The 22,189-nt window shown below is 32.4% G+C and overlaps 1 protein-coding gene across 1 annotated transcript in view; it reads right to left on the reverse strand.

Moving 5' to 3' along the window:
* Nucleotides 1-22,189, reverse strand: part of Stacl (SH3 and cysteine-rich domain-containing protein) — a 157,935-nt gene that overhangs the window by 105,269 nt on the left and 30,477 nt on the right. Inside the window, exon 2 of the mRNA XM_089700749.1 lies at nt 93-1,017. Coding sequence (XP_089556875.1) covers nt 93-729 — 637 coding nt within the window. The 5' untranslated portion in view covers nt 730-1,017. The remainder of the gene's footprint in view (nt 1-92; nt 1,018-22,189) is intronic.

Genomic DNA, 22,189 nt, shown 5'->3' on the forward strand with positions numbered 1-22,189 from the left:
AGTTTGCAAAGGACCATGCACGATGAATTCAAACACTCGTGATCGATTAGTCGATGAAGGTTGCAATCAAACCCAAACTCTTGTTCATAAACCTTCGAATGACGATCGTTGAGTTGGTGGCGTCGATTGTGGGCTGTACGCTGGTGAGCAGTTAGCCGTCGGTTCTGATTGTGGTCGGGGAGGGAGCAAACTAAGTGAGGAGGTGGAGGTAGAAGGAAAGTGGGGAGCCGATACATCAGACCGCCGGTCGGGCTCTGGAGTCGAAACTCGTATATTGGCACAAAACTCTGGGGTACTTGCGACTTCGAACAATGCATCGAAGTCTCGATCGAAAATGTTCTTTCGGGAGAATGCTGGAGTCGGTAGCGGAGCGGGTAGTTCGAATTCGTCAGGTGCAGGCGTCCTAACAATTTTTCCGAATTCGGTGTCTTCATGGCGGCCCAGTTTCTTGAAGAGTTTCACCTTGGTGCGCTCGCGCGGCTTTGCCGGCCGCTCGATGGACGGCGTCGGCGAGGCCGGCGCGCGTTGTGCTGGCTCCGGGGGCGCCGTTTTGGGGACGGGCACTGCACGGGGTGGGGCGGGGGACGGGGCTGGGGTCTGCGCTCTACTCGGCACGAGCGGCGGCGGTCCAAAAATTAAGTCTAAAGTTGGCCGCTGCCTAGGCCGGGGCAGCGAATGCGAGCTGTAAGTCAGGGAAACTACTTCGTCTGCAGGATATATTACGTACATCCCTGGCGAGACCGCATCGCGCCGGCCCCTCGCGCCCTCCGAAGAGGTTCACGCGCGCTTCAATCTTTCACTACTATTTAGTGTATTTATACTTGTCTTTACTCGAAACAATAACAACTTACTTTAATCCGAGGTTAGTAATATTTGGAATGTTTCTTTGTGTAAGTTTGACTTTTTCGAGACGTGGAGGGATTAAGGAATGTTTTATAAGGGAAACTTTGAGCCATGTGCAGGAGGTAGGATAGATTTCTTCAAACATCCGCTTCCAATCTTTAACACATCTTGAACCTGTTTAGAACCAAGGAAATAAAATAAAATAATATTTGAAATAAAAATAAAACAAATTAAAAATACAACTTATATCAACAAAAACATTAGGTACAAAAATAACGGTCAATTGAAACACAATTCTGACTCGATATTCAGTAAATAAAAGAGAATTGACATTGTAGACATCAAAGAAGACACGCAAAGGTCTTTTAATATTAAAATGTAACAAAAAGAGCCGTATTACCCATGTTTCGAACAAATAACACATTTGTACTGCTGACATTTAAAATTACCTGCACAAAACATTTTTGTGTGGACCCTTTTAGCAGAAATTGGAAACTTGTATTATACTCAAAACAATGAGCATTTGAAATATATGCTGAAATGATTGCATTGAATACAATTCAATTCGATTTATATAATTGAATGTTATTTTGTTGTAGCTAGAATTGTACCTACTTATTAATAGTTGATTTAATTCGCATTTTATAAACAAACTTAGTGGTTTACCTGCGATAAGATTATGAAAAAATAACTATTGTATTGTGGTATTTTCATAATTCCTTTTGATCCAGAATAAGGCAAGAGTTAAGCTAAAAACTCCCAAAAGGGCAAATTCTTAAAGGAAATCTTTTTTTCTTGCAAACTCTATAAATAATGTTTCATTACTACGAAGATACTCGCACAATCACCGACCAATGAATATTGGAAATTGGACGAAATGAAATATTATTATTTATAAATAATATTAAGTGTATTGAGATAGGTACGTGATTGAATAATATTCACCCATCGAAATATGCGTTATTTTGATAAGCTCATTCAAAATGTATAAATAATACTGAAATAACACTATAATTTTATGAAATAGCTTATTACCGAGGTAATTAAACATAGAGGGAGCGAAATGAAAGTCATTCATTCAGTAATTAATGTTTCATAGTTGTTGATAGAGCTGTATTGTAATGTGGTCGTCGGTTGTGACGTCATTGACCTGTACAATATGTTTTAGTAAGGCAACCTGGGAGAGACAGAAGCAGGTCAAGTGACACCACAATGCCGGTGGATCCTTGAGATTTTAAAGTATCACTCAAAATTTACGACGTCGATGCCGTGATACTCTGGAAGATTTATTTGTCTCTCACTTGAATTACCTTTTAATTAATACCGCTTTGATATCCACAGTACTTCATCGAGCCTTTTGTCAGCGATGTTAAAAATATACGATGTTGTGCAAATTGTATTAAAGATGGCAGTTTGCTTAGCTTGTAATTAAAATGAACGAACGTTTCATAACTTTACTGAGAAATATCATAATATTGGAACGGAAAATCTGTGCAAAATGTTTAAAAGATGAAAGATGTACGTATTAACATAAAGAGGCTTGTATCGGAGAAATGAAATATTTCGCAGACGCGAAAGCGCTGTGAAGTGCGTCTTAATTGACTCCTCAGCTTTAAGGCGCGGCGAAGAAATATCTCTTCGTAATATTAATGTAAATATTTTTGAGGACACCTTAGGATGCGGTCATAATTATGCGGAGACATTTATAAAAGAGTATATGTCATTAAAACACTTTAAAGTTAAAACATACTTTTTTATAAATATTTCGCTTAGAAAGATGCCTGACTAAAAAGAGCTTTTTTTTTTAAAGAATGGAAAACCTTTTTTTCTGTACAGTCACGTCGAACATATTTATATTGATACAGAATCGCAAATATAGACTCAATCTAATCTAGTTATTAATATAGCGTCAATCAAAATCAAGGATTAAACGTTTTAAGCTCATCGCGTTGGAGCGCTAAGCCGTATAGCGAGTAAAAAGTGTTATCTTTCAGCTTACGCAACGTTTGTGGTATCTATATCCAATATGTATATCTTTAAAAATAATTAATAATTTAAGTAACGGAATAAGTATAAGTAACAAAACAAGACATTATTAACAAAAAGGTACGTTGCAGGTTGAGTAAGATTGTTTTTTTTAATTGTGATAAGCTTGTTGAATTAAGCTTGTTTATTTGGTCTAACTGGGTATTGTTTATTTTATGGTGGGCGTTATGTTTGCTAATTAAATGAAATAAATAAATAAATTTGATTTCACTAGCATTCATACTAACTAGTACCTGTGGAAAAATTCTCATACATCTCGTACATCATTCTAAATTAATCTATAGGTACTAATAATATTTTAAAGCTGAAGAGTTTGTTTGTATGAGCGCGCTTATCTCAAGAACTACTTGGTCTGATTTGAAAAATTCTTTCGGTGTTGGATAGCCCATTTAACGAGGAAGGCTATATGCTTATTATCACGCTAACCGCGGCGCGCAGATAGTATATGTAACAAAAATATATCCGTAAATATTAATGCTCACTTTTTTTCAGTTATTGTAAAGGTTTTTGCCTAAATTACGGTTGTTTTAATACACAACTGTCGAATGTTTATTACTTGTAAACTGAGCTGCATCTAATTAGCCAAGCCATTTCAGTGCAATAACCGCCCAACCTCATTAAAATGGTTTGCACTCGTTGTAATTGTGTATAATTCGACTATCAATTTCCTCGTTATTTTCATACAAATTTATTCATATACTTGCTTCATATTACTTCCGAGTGTATCAGTATTTTATGAAAAAAATATCGGCAAAATGCGTGCCATATCACACAAAGTAAAGTGTACGAGAGTTGAGATTCATGACGTTGATAAAAAATCGGTACTTTATGGAACCTGTACGTTTTACTTCCATGGTAGATAAATATATTAAAATATTATTATCGAGGAATATAAAAATTAAACCCGTTTTCCTTGGTCACGGCATCACGCGTGAACGTGTGGACCGATTTCGATAATCCTTTTTTTATTATATTCCTTAAAGTACGACGATGGTTCTTATGTAGAGAAAATGTAAATATTCGAAGCCGGGGCGGACCGCTAGTATTTAATAATTTTCATTATTATCATGAACATTTTCTTAATAACTCGTGCATAATTTTAAACGTCACAACAGAGTTTAAATCCATTTAATAACTACAAAGTTATGTAAACTTCAAGCAATGTGCGTATGAAGTTATAATTTTTAGATGAGTTTTGCTCATATCCATGCATCTCCTTAGTTTTAAATTATGCGAGCAGCTTAAATAAGATTTTAACGTTTAATAAACCTATTAAAATTGATGCAAATAAATTATTATATTTTTTTGACGTTCTAAATTGTATGGACATCGTATCGCAAAATAATAGTTTAATAGCAACATTTATGTTTCCTCCCGTCAAAACAGAAGAGTTTAAGAATATTTATCATTTGTCTAAGAGCCAAGTGCCTGAAAATTCGGCCTATATTGAAACGACTTTAGAAAATAAGAGTCTATGCAAACACGCATAAAATCATGAAATTATTGTATTGTCTCCGATCTATACTAATATTACTTATCCGATTTGAAAAATTATTTCGGTGTTTGATAGCCCATTGATCGAGGAAGGCTAAATCTTAATCTTAATACTATTATAAAGGCGAAAGTTTGTAAGGATGTATGGATGTATGGATGTTTGTTACTCTTTCACGTAAAAACTACTGAACCGATTACAATGAAATTTAGCACACATATAGAGGGTAACTTGGATTAACACATAGGATAGGTTTTATCCCGGAAATCCCACGGGAACGGGAACTATGCGGGTTTTCCTTTGAAAACGCGGGCGAAGCCGCGGGCGGAAATCTAGTGCTATATATTATCACGTTAAGAACAACCGCGGGGAACAGCTAGCCTTGATAAGTGAACAAAGTTTCAATTAAATCTGTTCGAAGTGGGTCTAAATCGATTTTTATAATAAAATAAATAATAATAAAAAAAAACATGTTAAAAATAAAAATGTTACTCGTTATCATTTCTAACTCTCAACGCCGGAACCATTGCATGACACTCAACGAAAACACAGTTTATCGATTTAGGTCAAACGACATGAAATTCGCGTGCACACAGGGAGTAGGAAAATATTATTAACATACGATTCCATATGATATTCATGTTCAATGCAAGCGACAGTGCATTAGACAAAGGAATGCAGACATCTCCGTTCAGGAAATGCTTTGCGGGCATACGGACTGAACTATTAAAATTTCTCTTTGTATAATATATAATGTGACCTTTAGTGATATGACAAATATTTGTATGAATTCGGCTTATGCATAGTTTGTAAAAATATGTGAAACGCGAAATTTATTTTAAAACATAGGGCATCCTGGAAATAACTGTGTAGGTATTAACTAAAGAAGAGGGGATGAGAGAAAATAGATTTATTATTTTAGGCACTATAATTTTGATATTATGATACTTTAATCGCTTTAGACAATACAATAATTTATAAATATTACAAAAATTACGTTTTAAAAATTAGCATTTAATTTAAGTTAAAATTTAGGTAAACCTATGTCATAAGTTTAAAAAAATAGTATTATTTAAAACATACTAGTACCCATATTTTATGAACATTTATTTCATTTTATAATTTCTGATGTTTCCATTAATTCAAATGGTAAAATTTCATACTTCACAAAGAGCTTTTCTTTGTATTTTAGCTACTAGGTACTATTTCGTTTGAATATTTAATTACACATTCGCAGATTTGCTTTATCTGCTTTGCTTTTTGGATAAACTTTTTAGTAATTTTTATAATTAATGAAATTACAGTGTCGTAAATGATAATATTACAGTGTCGTAGATGATGCTAAAGATAGTGTGAATGAAGATCTTTCTACTTGGGACTTTAAAATGTTAGAAATATCTGTAAATTTATTAATTTGAATTAGCTAGGAGAGCTTACATACAAGGAGCAAATATAAATCAAACACTTGCTGTTTAATGATACAATTTTTACACTACATACCTAATAAGTAGCAGTTAGTACTTTCTTTTTTATCCCCTAAAACTTTTCAAAATTTAGATTGCTTCAACAGAATCAAATAACGAAGCGTATTCAAACAATATAGTCTGGTATATTGAACACTGTTGTTCAATAGATAGACATGCTAGCAGCCTGTCAAAAATAACCACCTCGGTATTGGAAATCAGAAATATCGTTATCGGTTGTAGCTTTATGCAATTAATTCTCGTGTGCTTCTCCCGCCGTAAATAATTTATTTTAAAAAGTTTGATTACTCGGGTATGAAGTCAAATTCAAATTGTGACTTTGCGGAATGTAGTTACGAAGATGTTAGGTAGGTACAAGTTATATGGATTATTTTACATTCTCCTCGTAGTTGAGCGTGCAAATATATTTTGAATTTTAAAATCTCTCTTTAATACAAATTTAAAGCATATAAATATTGATATAACATTTTTAATACATTGTATGAAATTTCGTTCATTGTAAGAAACGCTTCTTAATGTGAACAAAACCTTCATAGAACTTCAGCTTATTTCATAAATATGTAATCTGGTATTATAAGTCAGGCTAAAATATTCCATACTATCTTCAAATGCTATTTTTTGCTTACTTCACTTGTTTGCCCTGCCACGTTTTTAATGTTTTGTTCGCAAATATACTTCAGTAATAAGATTACTGCGAACAATAGCAAGTCGAGTGTGAGCTCGCTCGCATACAACGTTCCCTCATTATGTTAAAATTTTAGATCGTAATATCAAATCTACGTGGTAATTGCAACTTGTTACCTCCATTCTGCCTGCTAATTTCACTGGGATTTCCACGTATAACATTTTCATACATTAAATTTAGGAATACAAGTGTAATTAGACAAAATCAACGTTGTGCATTCACAATAATAATCCTTACAACGTTTCTCGGTACATAAACGTAAATGAAAACAATATTAAAGGGATATAATGTACTTCGTGAACCTAATCTTTGTTTCCTTGCATTAACACGTCGTTTAGGTTAAGTATGTAAAGGTGGGTCCACATTTGTATCAAGAAATCGTATCAGGCGATTGTATCAAGTAATTGCATCCACACTAGTAAACTTGATACGCGTCGATGCTACGCGACGGAGATCTGGTACGCGAAAATGATCAAGTGTGGACCTACCTTAAGATAAACATTTTATTCATGTGTACACTTTCGGTATGTTATTGAAATTGTTCATAAGTGTATAGTGTGCTTTTATTTGCTAACAAAATCTTAAACACGTGAAACGCTTAAAAATAAACCTTGAAAATTTTAACTAGCGCTAAAATTTCTAACGAACGAGCGCACAATACCATTAAATTTGATTTTAAACCTACTTTTAAAAATTAAAAAGTTAAATTTCTAACATTGAATTTCAGGTGCTTCAAAGTGAAACTTATAAATTGCAACTCCTGTTGAAAACTAAACTCCTATTTAATTACTAAGTTATCATAATTCTTAAAACCCATAGTAATTTTAAATTTCCATTATTAAACGAATATATTTTCAAGACTTTTGATAGATAAATTTGCAATCAATATAAATTCATATCGGAAAAACTCATTGGATTTTAATTTAAAGTTTTATCACCCAATTGAAGTTATTCTAGGAATATACTTAGATCAGACTCTTTCGTGGACACAGCAGCTTCAAGAAGTGCGAAAAAAAATGTTCGGTTCTTACGGTTCTCTCAGACGTTTACGTAACCTTCTTCCCATCCCCACTAAAATTGAGTTGGTACAAGCTATACTTCATCCAATCCTCGATTATTGTGACTGTGCCTATCCCGATCTTAATGAAAACCAATTAGATGCTCTCGAACGCCTTCAGAACCTCGGTATAAGGTACATATTCGGTTTGCGAAAATATGACCACGTATCCCAGTTCCGTACGAAACTCAAATGGTTGCCAATACGTTCTCGGCGGAATGCACGCATGCTTCATCTTCTTTACGGCATATTGTTTGACGCTAGAACACCGAACTATCTTAAGGAAAGATTTATATTTCGTCACTCCAATAGCTTGGTATTGAGATCTCCTTACTCCCTTTCTCTTCTAATTCCGTTTCATCACTCTAACTTTTACCATCACTCTTTTACTATGTACGCTATTAATCTTTGGAATTCGTTGCCAGATTCAATCAAACATGCACAAACCATATCTACGTTCGATAATTTGGTGAAAAAATATCATCTTTCGTTATAAATTTATACATATAATATTTATTAGTTATTTCTATATATTTTAAATTCATGTACTTATATAAATATTATTTATATATTTTTATATATTAATTATATATATATGTATATGTATGTATATATGTATATTATTATATATATTAACATAAAATAAAATAATTTTATTTATTTATTTATTTTTTATTAAATTTTAAGTGCTCTTTTGCTCACACCTCCATAAATGTATTCTTCCAGCATTTTCCAATATCACAGGTTGTCTGGTAGAAATCACTTGTAAGTGATAAGACCGCCTTTTGTACATTGTTCCTACGCGCTGTTTTCTTCTCTGTTATTTTATTTGGTGTGCAATAAAGAATTTATTATTATTATTATTATTATTCTATGCATATCAATGTGGGCTCTATGTTTAGATTATAGGTACATTTTAGGATCAAAAGCGTTTTTAACCTACTTCAAAAAAAGGTGTTCTCAATTCAGCCGGTATATTGTCGTTTCACAGTTGCTTTAGAACAGTTAAAAAGAGACAAAAATGTGAGGCGAAACAGTGGCCATGTTCATTCCAGGAAAAAATAGCTTCGACTGCAAAAATAATGTTCTAATACATTTCGTTCCTGGTGATGTGTGGATATCACGCAACATATGGCAGATATTTTACTATCCGACTTGTATGGAAATGTTATTCAATAAAGTGAATTGTAATAGAACAACATTATTGTATTACTCGTATCTCGTATTGATTTTGAAATTATAAGTATATTTTAAGTAGATATTATATCATAGGCAGATATTTTGAATTGAATATGATAATATTGAACATGAAATAACTTAAAAAATAGTTCATATTTTGACTTCGTCAATTTAATTTTTTATTTACTTTACTATTCATATAATTTCATTGCACTTGGTTTTGTATTATATTTGTCTGAATATTTAAAGTAACACCTACTTTTTCCGACGAAAGGTTAACTAATTCTAAAGATTTTCATATTTTAAAGCTATCGAATTAGCATAAGCATATTTGTCTCAAAATAGTTAAAAAGTTTAAAGTCCTTCAAGTTAACTAGTGAAATTACTAGTATAAAATAATATTTCAATTTCTGGTTGATTTTCTTTATAAAATTTTGATTTTTGATACTTTGTAGTGAAGAGAAACAAGACTATAAACTTCACTCCTTATATTAACCAGGTCTACTTGATTGTATAAAATTAGGAGCTTGCACATGAAACGAGAGAAAAGCAATTACATGAGAAAAGCTCTCAGATGTCTGCAATGGATTACGTTGGAATGTGCTCCACTATTTATTAATACTGTACTAGGCAATATTGTAGGGAGTTGATCCTTGCTTTGATATACAGTAGGTATATACAAGGAAGCTCTGCTTGGATATCTTGTTTCTTAACTTCCTTTGAAAATGGTTGCTCAAAATGCGTGACAATCTCGAGAGAGAATAGAGCGAATCGAAATCAATATTTGGAATATCCTATTTTTGGAATCGGATTAAATGATGACTTTGTTCACTAAGATTAAAAATATATAAGCAAGATTTGAAAATATCCATCGTGTTAAATTTTACGAAATAGAAAATGTACATATTGCTGAAATTGTCGACACACGACAGAAAGTAATGTAGTAAGTACAAAATACGAAAACCACAAAAAAGGTGTTTAAGCTATTGCTTTGAAAGTCTTTTAGCCGTAAAGGGAAGAAAACAAAAAAAAACCGTCGTATGGATATCACCTCATGTTGTAACCAACAATTACTCTCTTGTAAAGCTTCAAACGATTTTTCATTTGGTGCAGAAAGTCTTCGGGTAACCACTTAAGATCTTAATTTTACTCCGCTCTGAGAAACGTATTAGTTCCATTGAGGTACTATTACTATAGAGAGGTCCCAACGAACAAAATCTGTGAAACAAACGCGGCGGCGCCGACCGGCTTGTGAGTAGACACTTTGTAGATATTCTGCCTTTTATTACTTATAAATTAAAACCAATCAATGTAACAAATAAATATTGTTTATCGTATTAAAAAAATTTGAATAAAATTATCAATTAAAACCAATCAATGTAACAAAAAAAAATGGCTTGAGACGATTGACTCTAACTCGTGTTAGAAATAGTTTAGAAGAGATGGCCTCTCTAGTACGTAGTACATGGTAACTCAATGATTAGTTCGTATATTTTTAGACTTCAATATTTTTGTCGGAGCATAATATTGGAAATTATATTTATTGAGATATGATTTGCGAGAATAGTTAAGTATTTCTACCGTCGAATGTAATTGATGTGAATGCTATAACATTACTTATTCGGAATACTTGTCACAATTTTATTCAAACTTTTCACCCTTTAATTTATAAAACATCTAATAAGCAAACGATATTTCAATAAAATTTACTCGATCCTGTTATTTTTTCTCATAACATGTTCTCATGTTACGCATGGGCTATAAACGTCCTTTACAATAAAACATGACCCTTGAAAAATAATGTCAGTCGTTAAAATAAATAATAGTTTAGCACCGCGACCGCTTTGACTAATAAATACAAAAAATGTCTCGATTTCCTGTATAATTTTGTTATTTTCCGCACGATTGAGCTATCGAGAGTGGCTACTTTACGTGCTTAAAATAACATTACTCGTGAAATGGGTTTTTGAAACGTTATCGATAGCTTTTGTTTCATGTGTTTTCCTGTTATTGAATAGAATTTAGATTTACGGATGATACAATAGAGAGGATAAATAATAAAGCAAAGTAGCAAGTAAACAATATAAAGAATAGTAATAGGCAAATAGTTTATATATTTTTGTGAACTATATTTTTTTATTCAGTCAACAGTTAGGCTTTGAAAAAAGTGCAATATACATATTTCTAAAAAATACAATCTTTTATTTTTATACAATATTTGCAATTCCAGTCTAAAGACCTAAAGTTAATTTGAATACACAAAGCAATCATAAAAATAATTACATGCGAATCTTTTCTAAGAGTTCTAACATAATATCAATGTACAACAAGGCACTAACCTTTTAAAAATAATCTATAAATAACCGATTATATGTTATTTTTGAAAAGCTCGTGCCAAGCGAATTGAAACGTTTTAATTATATTGTATTGAAACTTTTTCCATTTCACCATAATTTGTTTCTTATGAAAAACCAATGTCCTCAAGAAAATAACTTTTAATTGTATTCGATATTCCGCAATGTCACGAATTTTGAAGGCTTCGCAGACTCCATTCACAACCCGAAACTTTTGAGTTTCCTAATAGCTAACGACTGGTTACAAAATGTATTTCGTAAAATCTATTTAAGTATAAAATGTTTGATTTTTATGTTAATATTGTAAGCTATTAGGAATAGATATTTACTTTCTTATACTTTTATTATGAATAAAAGTATCTAATATCTATTTATGTTCATCTAATCATAACTCTTGTTGATATGAATTTAAAAACCTTTTAAAATAAAGTACCTACGGCTATAAAAATTAAAACAATATAGGTACATAAATTTATTGTGAATAATTTCAACTCTACATTGTTTAAAACTTTGTTTTATCTTGAGTCAATAATAATGTGAAAACTGACAATGCGATTAAAGTTTCAGACGGCTTATTAAAAAAAATATCAAAGAACATTAACATAACCAATATAATATTTCGATAAACAAATAATTAGACTATTGAAATCTTTGATAAAGTTTGACAAAGTTTTGATTTCTTATCGATATCAAATCACAAGAAACATCTAATAAACTTTAATCATATTATTCACGAAACTCTATTAAAGTAACAGTTACATTAAAAACACTCATCCATACTAATATTATAAATGCGAAAGTAACTCTGTCTGTCTGTCTGTTACTCAATCACGCCTAAACTACTGAACCAATTTTCATAAAATTTGGTATGGAGATATTTTGATACCCGAGAAAGGACATAGGCTACTTTTTATCCCGGGAAAATGACGCAATCCCGGAAATCCCACGGGAACGGGAACTATGCGGGTTTTTCTTTGAAAACGCGGGCGAAGCCGCGGGCGGAAACCTAGTTTATTATAAATGATCATTTAATACAAGCAGCACACGATTTAAATTTATAATATTCCCGGTCTCCGTTGCTTAGCAACAGAATTTATTATAATGAAAGGAAGAAAAGTACTGCAAATAAGGGCAGACTGACAACGTCATATAATAATTATGATATTTCTTACTTAATAGGGACGTTATTCAAGAGGCGAATGGATTTAAAACGTATCTTGGATGCAAATAGGAATTCATTTCGTTATGACCATACATATTACTTAATACATACATCGCAACACCTATACGACATACGATTAGGTAATTTTGTAGATAATTCCGATTTTTATAATTTTGAAAACATAAAATTAATACTTAGGAAATAATAAACTATTATAGTTAGGTATATTAATTTATTTGATCAGTAAAATACTTTTAATTATGTTTGAGGATACCACTAACTTGATAATTGTTTTGGTTATGTTTCGTTTGTAATCACAACAAGGTTTATGTCTATCATGGACGTATAAAAAAAGACGGACGCCGTATTACGAACAAACAACGTGAAGCCACCATAGTAAGCTAGCGATCGTGTAAAGACAATAAACACACACACACTCTCACCATAGTAAGCTAGTCGGCCGCCATTACGTCGTGAACTACCGACTGATTAACTGCGTCACTGTTTCACAAAAAATATTTAAAATGCCGTCTTGCGTGGTTAAATGGTGTCGCAACAGTACAATTTTAAATAACAAAACACAAGGGATTACATTCCACAGGGAAGCAAGTTATTTCTTTTATGTTTTAATGACAAAATTATTACGGTAAAATTTATAGAAAAAAATACAGCCGCCATTGTCATCAGGACAGCTGTTGCCATGGCAACATGGCACACACACATGGATGTTTCGCCGCCATTACTAGGCTTCACTCAATGTTTAGGCGATATACCGTCCGTCTTTTTTTATACGTCCATGATGTCTATTTAAAAAAAAAACCGCCTTGATTGCAGTTTACCAAACCTGGCTCATTTATAACATAGTGTAAAATTTCTAGTGGATATAGGTCTTACTCATAAAGAGAAAATTATGTTTACGGTCAGGAAAATTTAAAGGCCGCTTAAGATGTTAAGCAAAGTATTAAAGTTCATCCACTTAAATTGTTCCCTACATAATGGAAAATGCAGCGTCGGCGTCAAGGCTTTTTCGTATAAAATTAACCTAGATACAGTCTGGACGCAGTCTGAGTATCTATTGTCATTAACTAGTCGGTGCAAGTACAATACGTTTCAGAGGATATTGTTAAGAGATCAACTTCACTTTGTATTGTTAGAAACTCTCGTAAAGAAAGCTTTTCCGCTAATTACGATGCCTTATTTGCATATTGAGGTTTTTTACATCAAAGAAAAGTTACCGCATATGCTGCGCCGACTTAACTGACTTTGTTATTTGCTTTTTAAATTATAATGTATAGCTTATATTGTCTTTCCACTTCTACGTTACTTCATGTTATTAACTATATTATCGAGCAATGAATAATTCAAGTTGAATTTTTGCTGTGTTTGTCGTTTGTGCAATCAATTTGCATAAATTATCATAATTAATTATCAAACTACTCGACGTTGATTGAATTGGCTATACATCGGCCGTGTACAGCGTTTAAAAATTTTACCAATTAATTACGAGTAATGGATTTCTGTAATAGGCAATGTAAATATTAATTACTAGATTTCTGCCCGCGGCTTCGCCCGCGTTTTCAAAGGAAAACCCGCATAGTTCCCGTTCCCGTGGGATTTCCGGGATAAAACCTATCCTATGTGTTAATCCAAGTTACCCTCTATATGTGTGCTAAATTTCATTGTAATCGGTTCAGTAGTTTTTACGTGAAAGAGTAACAAACATCCATACATCCATACATCCATACATCCATACATCCATACATCCATACATCCATACATCCATACATCCTTACAAACTTTCGCCTTTATAATATTAATAGGATGAGCATTGTACATTTTGATGATCTAAAAGTGCACAATTTATTCCGAACAAATTTGATAAAATTTTATTCGTCTGTATTTAGTTTTTAGTTACTAAAATGGTAATTGACCATATTATGTATGTACTATAATATATGGTTACATCGGTTGATGTTTGCTTTACGTCCCTGATACGTTATTATTACATGTCGACAAAGAACAGACCACACTTTAATCATACAGATATGAGTATGATAGCCGGTATTTCAATGAAGACCTATTATTTGGAACAATATTCAAGTCTGTGAACCGTATTACTACGTCAATTTTGTGTCGTTTTAATTGTACTGGTATTAAAATCGTAACTCATGTTTTTTTATCATTGACTCGTAGAATTTTAAACAATATTGTTTGGGATAGATATTGCTTATATGATTGCTGTACTTCTTTAGTTTAAAATGTAGAGCAATGGAATTTTTATCCTAGCCTATTTTAGCACATGTTGTATATAATTGTCTATAAGTTTTACAGCAATAATGAATTACCAAATTTCGACATTCTTGACCGCATGCCATTTATCAAAGCCTGAATAACACCAGTTATCAAATATAATACCATACAATTACGGGCTTTAAATTTTGGGGCTTTCTTTTTTGACACATTATTAAACCTTAGTACCATCAGAAGATAAGAGGTTCCGACAACTCAATTATGTTAGACCACGTTTTCTGAGTGACGACGAGAAATTGCAAGTTTAAAATTTTAAGCGAACTTTAAAACGCCTTTTATTGGCTGTTCAGTAGAGCACTATCGAAAAGTGACATATTATTTGTGTGATGAATTTTGTTGATAGTTGATGTTAAAGCTTTTTTGAATATTGTAATGTAAGTAGATGAGTACTTGGTAATCTTTAATTCGAACGTACATCATTATTATAAAATTAAAGATTGTATAAAGGTAGATAATTTATTAGATGTTTATTTTTAATAGTAGATAGCGAAATATTTTAATGAACTATTAAAAAATATTAGTTTATAAATTATGCAAACATCATTATGATTTCCAGAATGCCATTGATAATTTTCAAGTAATGAGTTCACACAAGAATAAAGTAAATCGTTCCTTAATTGCTTTGTTTCCTTATCCCTCATTAAAATTGCTACAGTGCGGTAACAAAATATCCCAAATTACTATAAAATGTATATAGTTTCCCATTGTTGTGGCTACCTTCATTTGGATTCCTCCGGGAATAAGTCTCTATGAAGCGTAAAGTATGGTCACGTAACTCGTGTTTATTACATGGAATTCCTCAGGGTCCGCGTAAATGAAAATTTATATGACGGTCAGTAATGAGTAAAATTAACAGACGATGCTATTTTTATAAACTTCTCATTTTTTCGCAGTCTGATCTTATAGAGCGGAGCGTGTTTCAGAATTGTCTACATTAATATTTTTTAGTATCGATAAAATTAGCACCCGCTTTTGTAACAATTAGGCGCGGGTCAAACACAAGCGGTGCGGGCGCGGGCGTGCCATAAGCGCACCTCTTGAATCTGTTTTGCACCACGTCCTTCTTATACATTTTGTATGAAAGAATTTTGGAAAGGCGACGAGGCGGCACGCCACGGTTGCGCCGCGGGCGTACCGCAGGCGTACCGCAGGCGCGCTTCCCCCATCGCATCCAACTAGAGGTCAATTCACGGTCATACACAATCAAAAACAAATCGGGTGGTAGGAGACGGTAGCCTGTCAGTCAAAAATGTGTTCTCTCTGTGTGGAATTATATAGAGCTGCTATTACATACCCTTCTTCGTTTTGTTTTTAAAGGTGAATTGAATTAATCGATGAAATGATTTACACAGGTGATGGCAGTAGGGAAAGTGAAAATGAAGAAGAGCATAATGAAAGTTCCCATGTATTTACAATGTCAGAAATAAAGATAATCCTGATTTTGATTGTGTTTTTTATTTATTTGTAATTGTAATAATATTGTGGAATGATCAGTACTGTAAATACTTTTGAACTGAGATTTTAATGATAAGATTTATATGGTTTAAATGTAAACCTGTTTTTGAAAACCATATTTTATCTATACTAATATTATAAAGAGGAAAGGTTTGTATGTATGTATGTATGTATGTATGTATGTATGTATGGTTTTCACGCATAAACTAGGTACTGGACCGATTTTGATGAAATTTGGCACAGATAATCTTTAGACCCTGAGAAAGAACATAGGCTACCTTTTATTGCGAAATATGTACCACGGGCGAAGCCGGGGCGGACCGCTAGTACAATATAAATTTTGTGTTATTTTAACCTTCTTTTCTTCCATCATTACACCAGTACTACTTTAAAATTACTTTAAAAGTACTATAAAATTTTCCAAGTAAATTCCAACATTTCCAACAAAGATATATTTTCAATCGTGGGGTTATCCTCGCTATTTACATACAAGGAATTATCAAAACAAAATCGTTACTTTCAAATTAACGTTACTTTCAAATCTCTTTTAGCACAAAAAACATAATTTTACTAAATTATGCATGAAGAAAATGCATTTAACCACTCTATATAAATATCATTTTCGGACGCCAACAGCGCGCCCGCGGCGCGCCGGCTGGCGCGCCCGCGGTGCGCCCGATGCGCGCCGCGCCGCTTGTATATGTCCCGCGCCTTAATGAGCTTGATATAATTTTAATTGCAACCTTATTAAAATGTCTGTGGCAAATGAAAACCGTTATGAATACGAAATAAACTAAAACAAAAAGCTCGTTTGAATAAACATGGTTAAACTAAATGAGACTAGTTTCAAATTTATAAATTGAGGCACGTTACTATTTATCTTTCATCTTTATGCAGATCGGTTTTAATTAAAAAGATCCAAGATTTTAACGAGCATTGCAAACTTGACCGATTTCCCGTACCGCACTTGGCCGGGTAACAAAATGTGTCAAATTGTACATCGACGTCTATTTCGGCGTCTCATTATCTGTACGACGTACGTGCCAGAATTCTTCACAAACACTTTTTAGTTGGCATGCATCTGAATTTTTTAAGAAATTGCAAATAGAGGTAGCTTATACTTGGTCAGTGGTTGTAGTCTGTACTGTAACATGTAGATAAAGCGTCCTTTTGCGTTGCGGTTATCTCACACAAACTGAATAGGGACAGAATCTTTCTGTATCTGAAATTCATTAAATTGAGTGATACTACAGATCTAAAGAATTATTTTATATTAGTTTTATTAAGAGCTAGAGGTAAGTCTAGCCTTCTTTTGAAAGACGATGTCTCTTTAATTAGAATACAGACACTTTTTTCATAAAGCAATGACGGTAGACGCAAACAACAATAAAAGCGACCGTGTCTAAGTATTTTAATTCTATAACAATTAATTCCGGATTTATTGCTAATCTCAATAGGATTAGACATTTGGATAGAATTGTGGTATGGAATGGGTAAAGGGATAACCTTTTTGCTTCTCTTGTGTAACGAAATAAAACAATGTAAATAATATGATATTGCCATAACTCAATTTAGACTACAGGCCCGTGTTGAAAAAATTATGGGTCATTTGACCCACCACCTGACCTATCTAGAATGATATAAGAGCATAAAATAATAAGATTCAGCACTATGACGTCACTTGTAAGCTGTCCACCTGAGTGCAGATGAGAATTCGAAGGTTCAGGTAGAGATTTTCTCCCCTTGTCTCCATGATTTTTGTACGGCGTTGCGGAATAATTGATTAAAAGTAGTATAGAAATAGTATGACACAGATGCCGTACAAAATCAAATGACCAAATTTACCCCGGCAACTGTCGAAAAATAAAAATAAATTCCGACTTTGTGGACCACCATTTTTGTACGGCATCTGTGTCATACTATTTCTATACTGCTTTTAAGCCATTATTCCGCAACGCCGTACAAAAATCATGGAGACAAGGGGAGAAAATCTCTACCTGAACCTTCGAATTCTCATCTGCACTCAGGTGGACAGCTTACAAGTGACGTCATAGTGCTGAATCTTATTATTTTATGCTCTTATATCATGCTAGATAGGTCAGGTGGTGGGTCAAATGACCCATAATTTTTTCGACATGGGCCTGTAGTCTAATTCTGTCAGTGAGCTTATTTGAATTTTGAAGGATTCGAAATGAAAAATATATTTCGTATTGTTGTTTTATTTCATACACAGATACAAGCTTGTATATTGATGCTATATTTGTATAATTTTACGTATATCAATAAGCTTAAACCTTCAATACAGATAAAATAATTCCCTGATGCTCAAAGTTAATATTATTATTTCAAATATATGTAATAAAGAAGAAACAATATTTTATAACACCAAAAAGTTAGTCATTTTCTATTATTATATGCTTAGAAATTTTTAAATCTAAACCGCAAGCACTGACTATTCAACAATAAGGACTTGTTAGCGTTGGTACGTTTTGTGTCAAACTCAGATAAGCTGTGTGTAAACTCAACAACTCTTAAACGGGTCAACGTTATCATAGGCGATATTTAGCATATCCTATTATTTTAATTAACTCACACATGTAAACTTCCCTAACACGCAATGTAGGCTAATTATTATGAACGCTATTTTGAACCTTTTAGAAAGGTCAAAATTCTATTTTGTTTACTATCAAATACATGTAAGGCTATTATGAAATAATAACACTAAAAGTTATTAACTAGGACGTATAATAATAATATTTTTCTAATAGAATAAAATTACGAAAAATACAACTGTTATATCTCTTTAGGTTTCTAGCAGTAAAGAGAATTTTAAAATGGTGAAATTCGTAAATATGTTCCTAAGTATGTAACTGATTGCGTTGTTTAGTCGTAAACATATATACAAAATCGATCTATCGAAATAAAATAAAATTAATGTATATTTCATGTCACCTTAAAACTAACCATTTACAAGCATTGAAAGCAAAATACAGTACCTATTATTTTTGAAATACCTTATTAATACCATTTCTAGTCTAGTAAGTGGATACTTTTCTACGATGATTTAATTTCGTTAAAAGCTTTTAAAGTTCGGTCGTATATCTTCATAAGCCCTTCTGTAAGCAACTCTAATTATTTTTTCTATTACATTCTATTACATGACATGCAGCGCTGATTTTAAACCTTTCTAGAAATGTAAATATAGTCTTGGTAGTTTATTAACACTTATGCACAAATCACAGCATTGTGTAAGTAGGTATTTGATTTATAATAAAGTGCAAATTAATAATAAAATATTCTGTATTAACTGTTTCTATTTTTCCTGCTCTATCTTTAAAATGAACCTGTGTTATTTATTTGTAGTAATTTATCTTTTGTATCATCATATAACAATTATAACTTAAACATATTGTTTTTTAACCATTTTAAAATAAAACTATAACGTAACGTCTCCTCTCAGATATCGATTCTGCGTGAAATTCGTCACTTACCCCGATTTATTCTTGCATCATTTACTTTCACCGGATCTCACCTGATTATGAGAAATGGGGTGTGAAATTAATAAAACAATTTCTCATTCGGCATCCGATGTTGATGTTTTAATTGCGTCGTAGGTAAATTGATGAGTGTGGTCATTACCGTCCGATTCGACCGGCGATAATACGAACGAATGGCGTTTTAATGTTTTGTTGTACTTGGACACGAAAATGGGGCAAGTTATACATTGTTGCTGCTATATTGCTCTGTAATTGTTGCATAATATATTATATTAATTTCTCGTGTCGCGGTGTTTTAACTCCTCCGAAACGGCTTGACTGATCCTCGTAAAATTGTGTGCACATTGGGAACGTCTGAGAATTGAACAACATCTATCATATTCATTTATCATAAGAGTAAAGCAGAACAATGTATGCCGGGACACCTAGTATTTTATAAAATTTTAGTGTTTAAAAAAAACTCCGTGATGGTTAGAAACAAATTTTTTAGTATATTTTTTAGGTCTGAGAGGTCGTTAACTATTTTATACTAAGTGCCAGTTCAGCTGGTTTCTTTATATTAAAATGACTCCTTATATTAGAATACAGAGGTTTCTTTATGATTAAACGTAAAGCAACGTTTTGAAGATAAAACCGCCATCGCGGTTTCAGGCAGACATCATATTCCTTTGTGATTAAAATCTGTTTCAGTATTTATTTTGGAAATTCTATTTATTTTCTAAGAGATTCAAGTTATCATATTTCAAAGCAAAAGATGAAGAATACATTATAATAAATAGCAATAGCAACTTTTAACCTAATACAGATTTTGAATTATATTCGAAAATTCAAAGATATCATTGTTTTTGTTGAGTTTCAAAATCATCGCATTTTGTACTTTTGTTTTAATAAAAGAGAAATGTCTAAATAAAATTAAATGAAATAAGGGCGAATGTTTCTGTCTCCTCCATTTGCACGTCTAGACCACCGAAATTATTATAATGAAATTTAATATGAACATAACTGAAATCCTGGGGCTATGAACCCTTAGACTACCTACTTAGAAGGATAAGTAAAATATAAAAGCAACAAGGGTTAAAATGTTTCATAATGTTTATCATTTGTATAAGATTTTACTAAAAATATAAATCTAATTTTGTAAATAAAGGGATTTTTTATTTATTGACGAAATAAAAGCAAGTCCTAGGTGTAGTAAATTTCCTGTAACCAATGCATAAAATTGAGCCGGAATATATCACATAGGAGTTATTGTTTAAGGTTTACCTTTACATTTACGAATTAGAAGTTCTATATTTAATAAAGAATATGTTCATAATATTTTGTTCCCTATTTAATGTACTTATGGGATGCAATTCCTTTATGAAAATTCCGTAATAGACGATGAAGCGGTAAATAATAATTGACCTAATAGCGCGGTCAAGAATTGGAGCGGCATAGCTGCAGTACATGACTGGAATTCTACATATTGGCGGAATATTTGTGAATTCTATTTTTATCATAATTATTACATGAATATTATAATTAAATTCATTAATGATTCGTGTTCAAAAAATATGTTTGTTACGTACAAATCTGTATCTATACTATTATAAAGCTTAAGAGTTTGTTTGTTTGGATGAACGCATATATCTCAGGAACTGAGCGTCCGATTTTGAGAAAATTTTTCAGAATTAGATAGCCCATTTATCTAGGAGGGCTATAAGATTCATATTATTGGGCTAAGATCAATAATTCAGGCAAATCGCGGAGCACAACTAGTCTGATATAAAAGTAACAAGTGGAAAATAGATATGTACCATATGTTTAAACTAACAAAATACACAGTTCAATCAACACAAGATCTAGGTCTAAGCCAAGATCAAAGCTAAGCGTATCCTTTTGTGTTCAACTGTAATATTATTGTAATAATCTTCTATTAGAAATACAACACCATTCCCATAGTAAAAGTCCTAAATAAACAATGCACACTAGGGTTACTTTGTCTACGATATAGGGTAAGGTTGCTCAAGTCGTACCACGGCGTTAGTCGTACCCCACCAATATCTCGTCTGATACCATTGAATTGGGCCATCTAGTGTTGTTAACGTGAACTATTTAGTCGCGCGAGCAAGCGTAAACAAGTGGTCAGGCGGTCGGCTTCGTGCAGCGAAAATAATTCAAAAAGTAAGTTTTTTATCACTTTTCATGTAAAATTAACGACTCATTCATAAGCTTTTTACGGCAGGAATGTTATCTTTATATTTTGTCTTTGTTAACAACGATTTTTAATGCTTATCTGTCAATCGTTTGGGCATACTCAAACAGGAGAAAATTTTTAGGTTGTGTTAGTAATTTTATTTTTCAACCTCAAAGATAAGTATGCTTAAGTCGTACCTGTTAAAAATTCTTTACTCGTACTTCTATTTAGGTCTAAGATTTTGTTATTCACTAAAATAATTACCAAATAATATGCTTAAGTTAATCTCAGACTGAATTATTTGTAATTTTAACTTACTTAAAATTGATCTCTTATTATTAAGAATTTTTCTATATAGTTTATTATATCTTCACTAAAGTGTATTTTCTAAGTACGACTTAGGCTGTATGTGGTACGAATTAGGCAACTAGGCGCCTTAATCGTACCGA

This window comes from Colias philodice, chromosome 11 (genome assembly GCF_061535455.1).
Source record: "Colias philodice isolate Cphi_HAF_F1 chromosome 11, ilColPhil1 Martin Lab GWU primary, whole genome shotgun sequence".
In the NCBI taxonomy this organism is placed as follows: domain Eukaryota; kingdom Metazoa; phylum Arthropoda; class Insecta; order Lepidoptera; family Pieridae; genus Colias; species Colias philodice.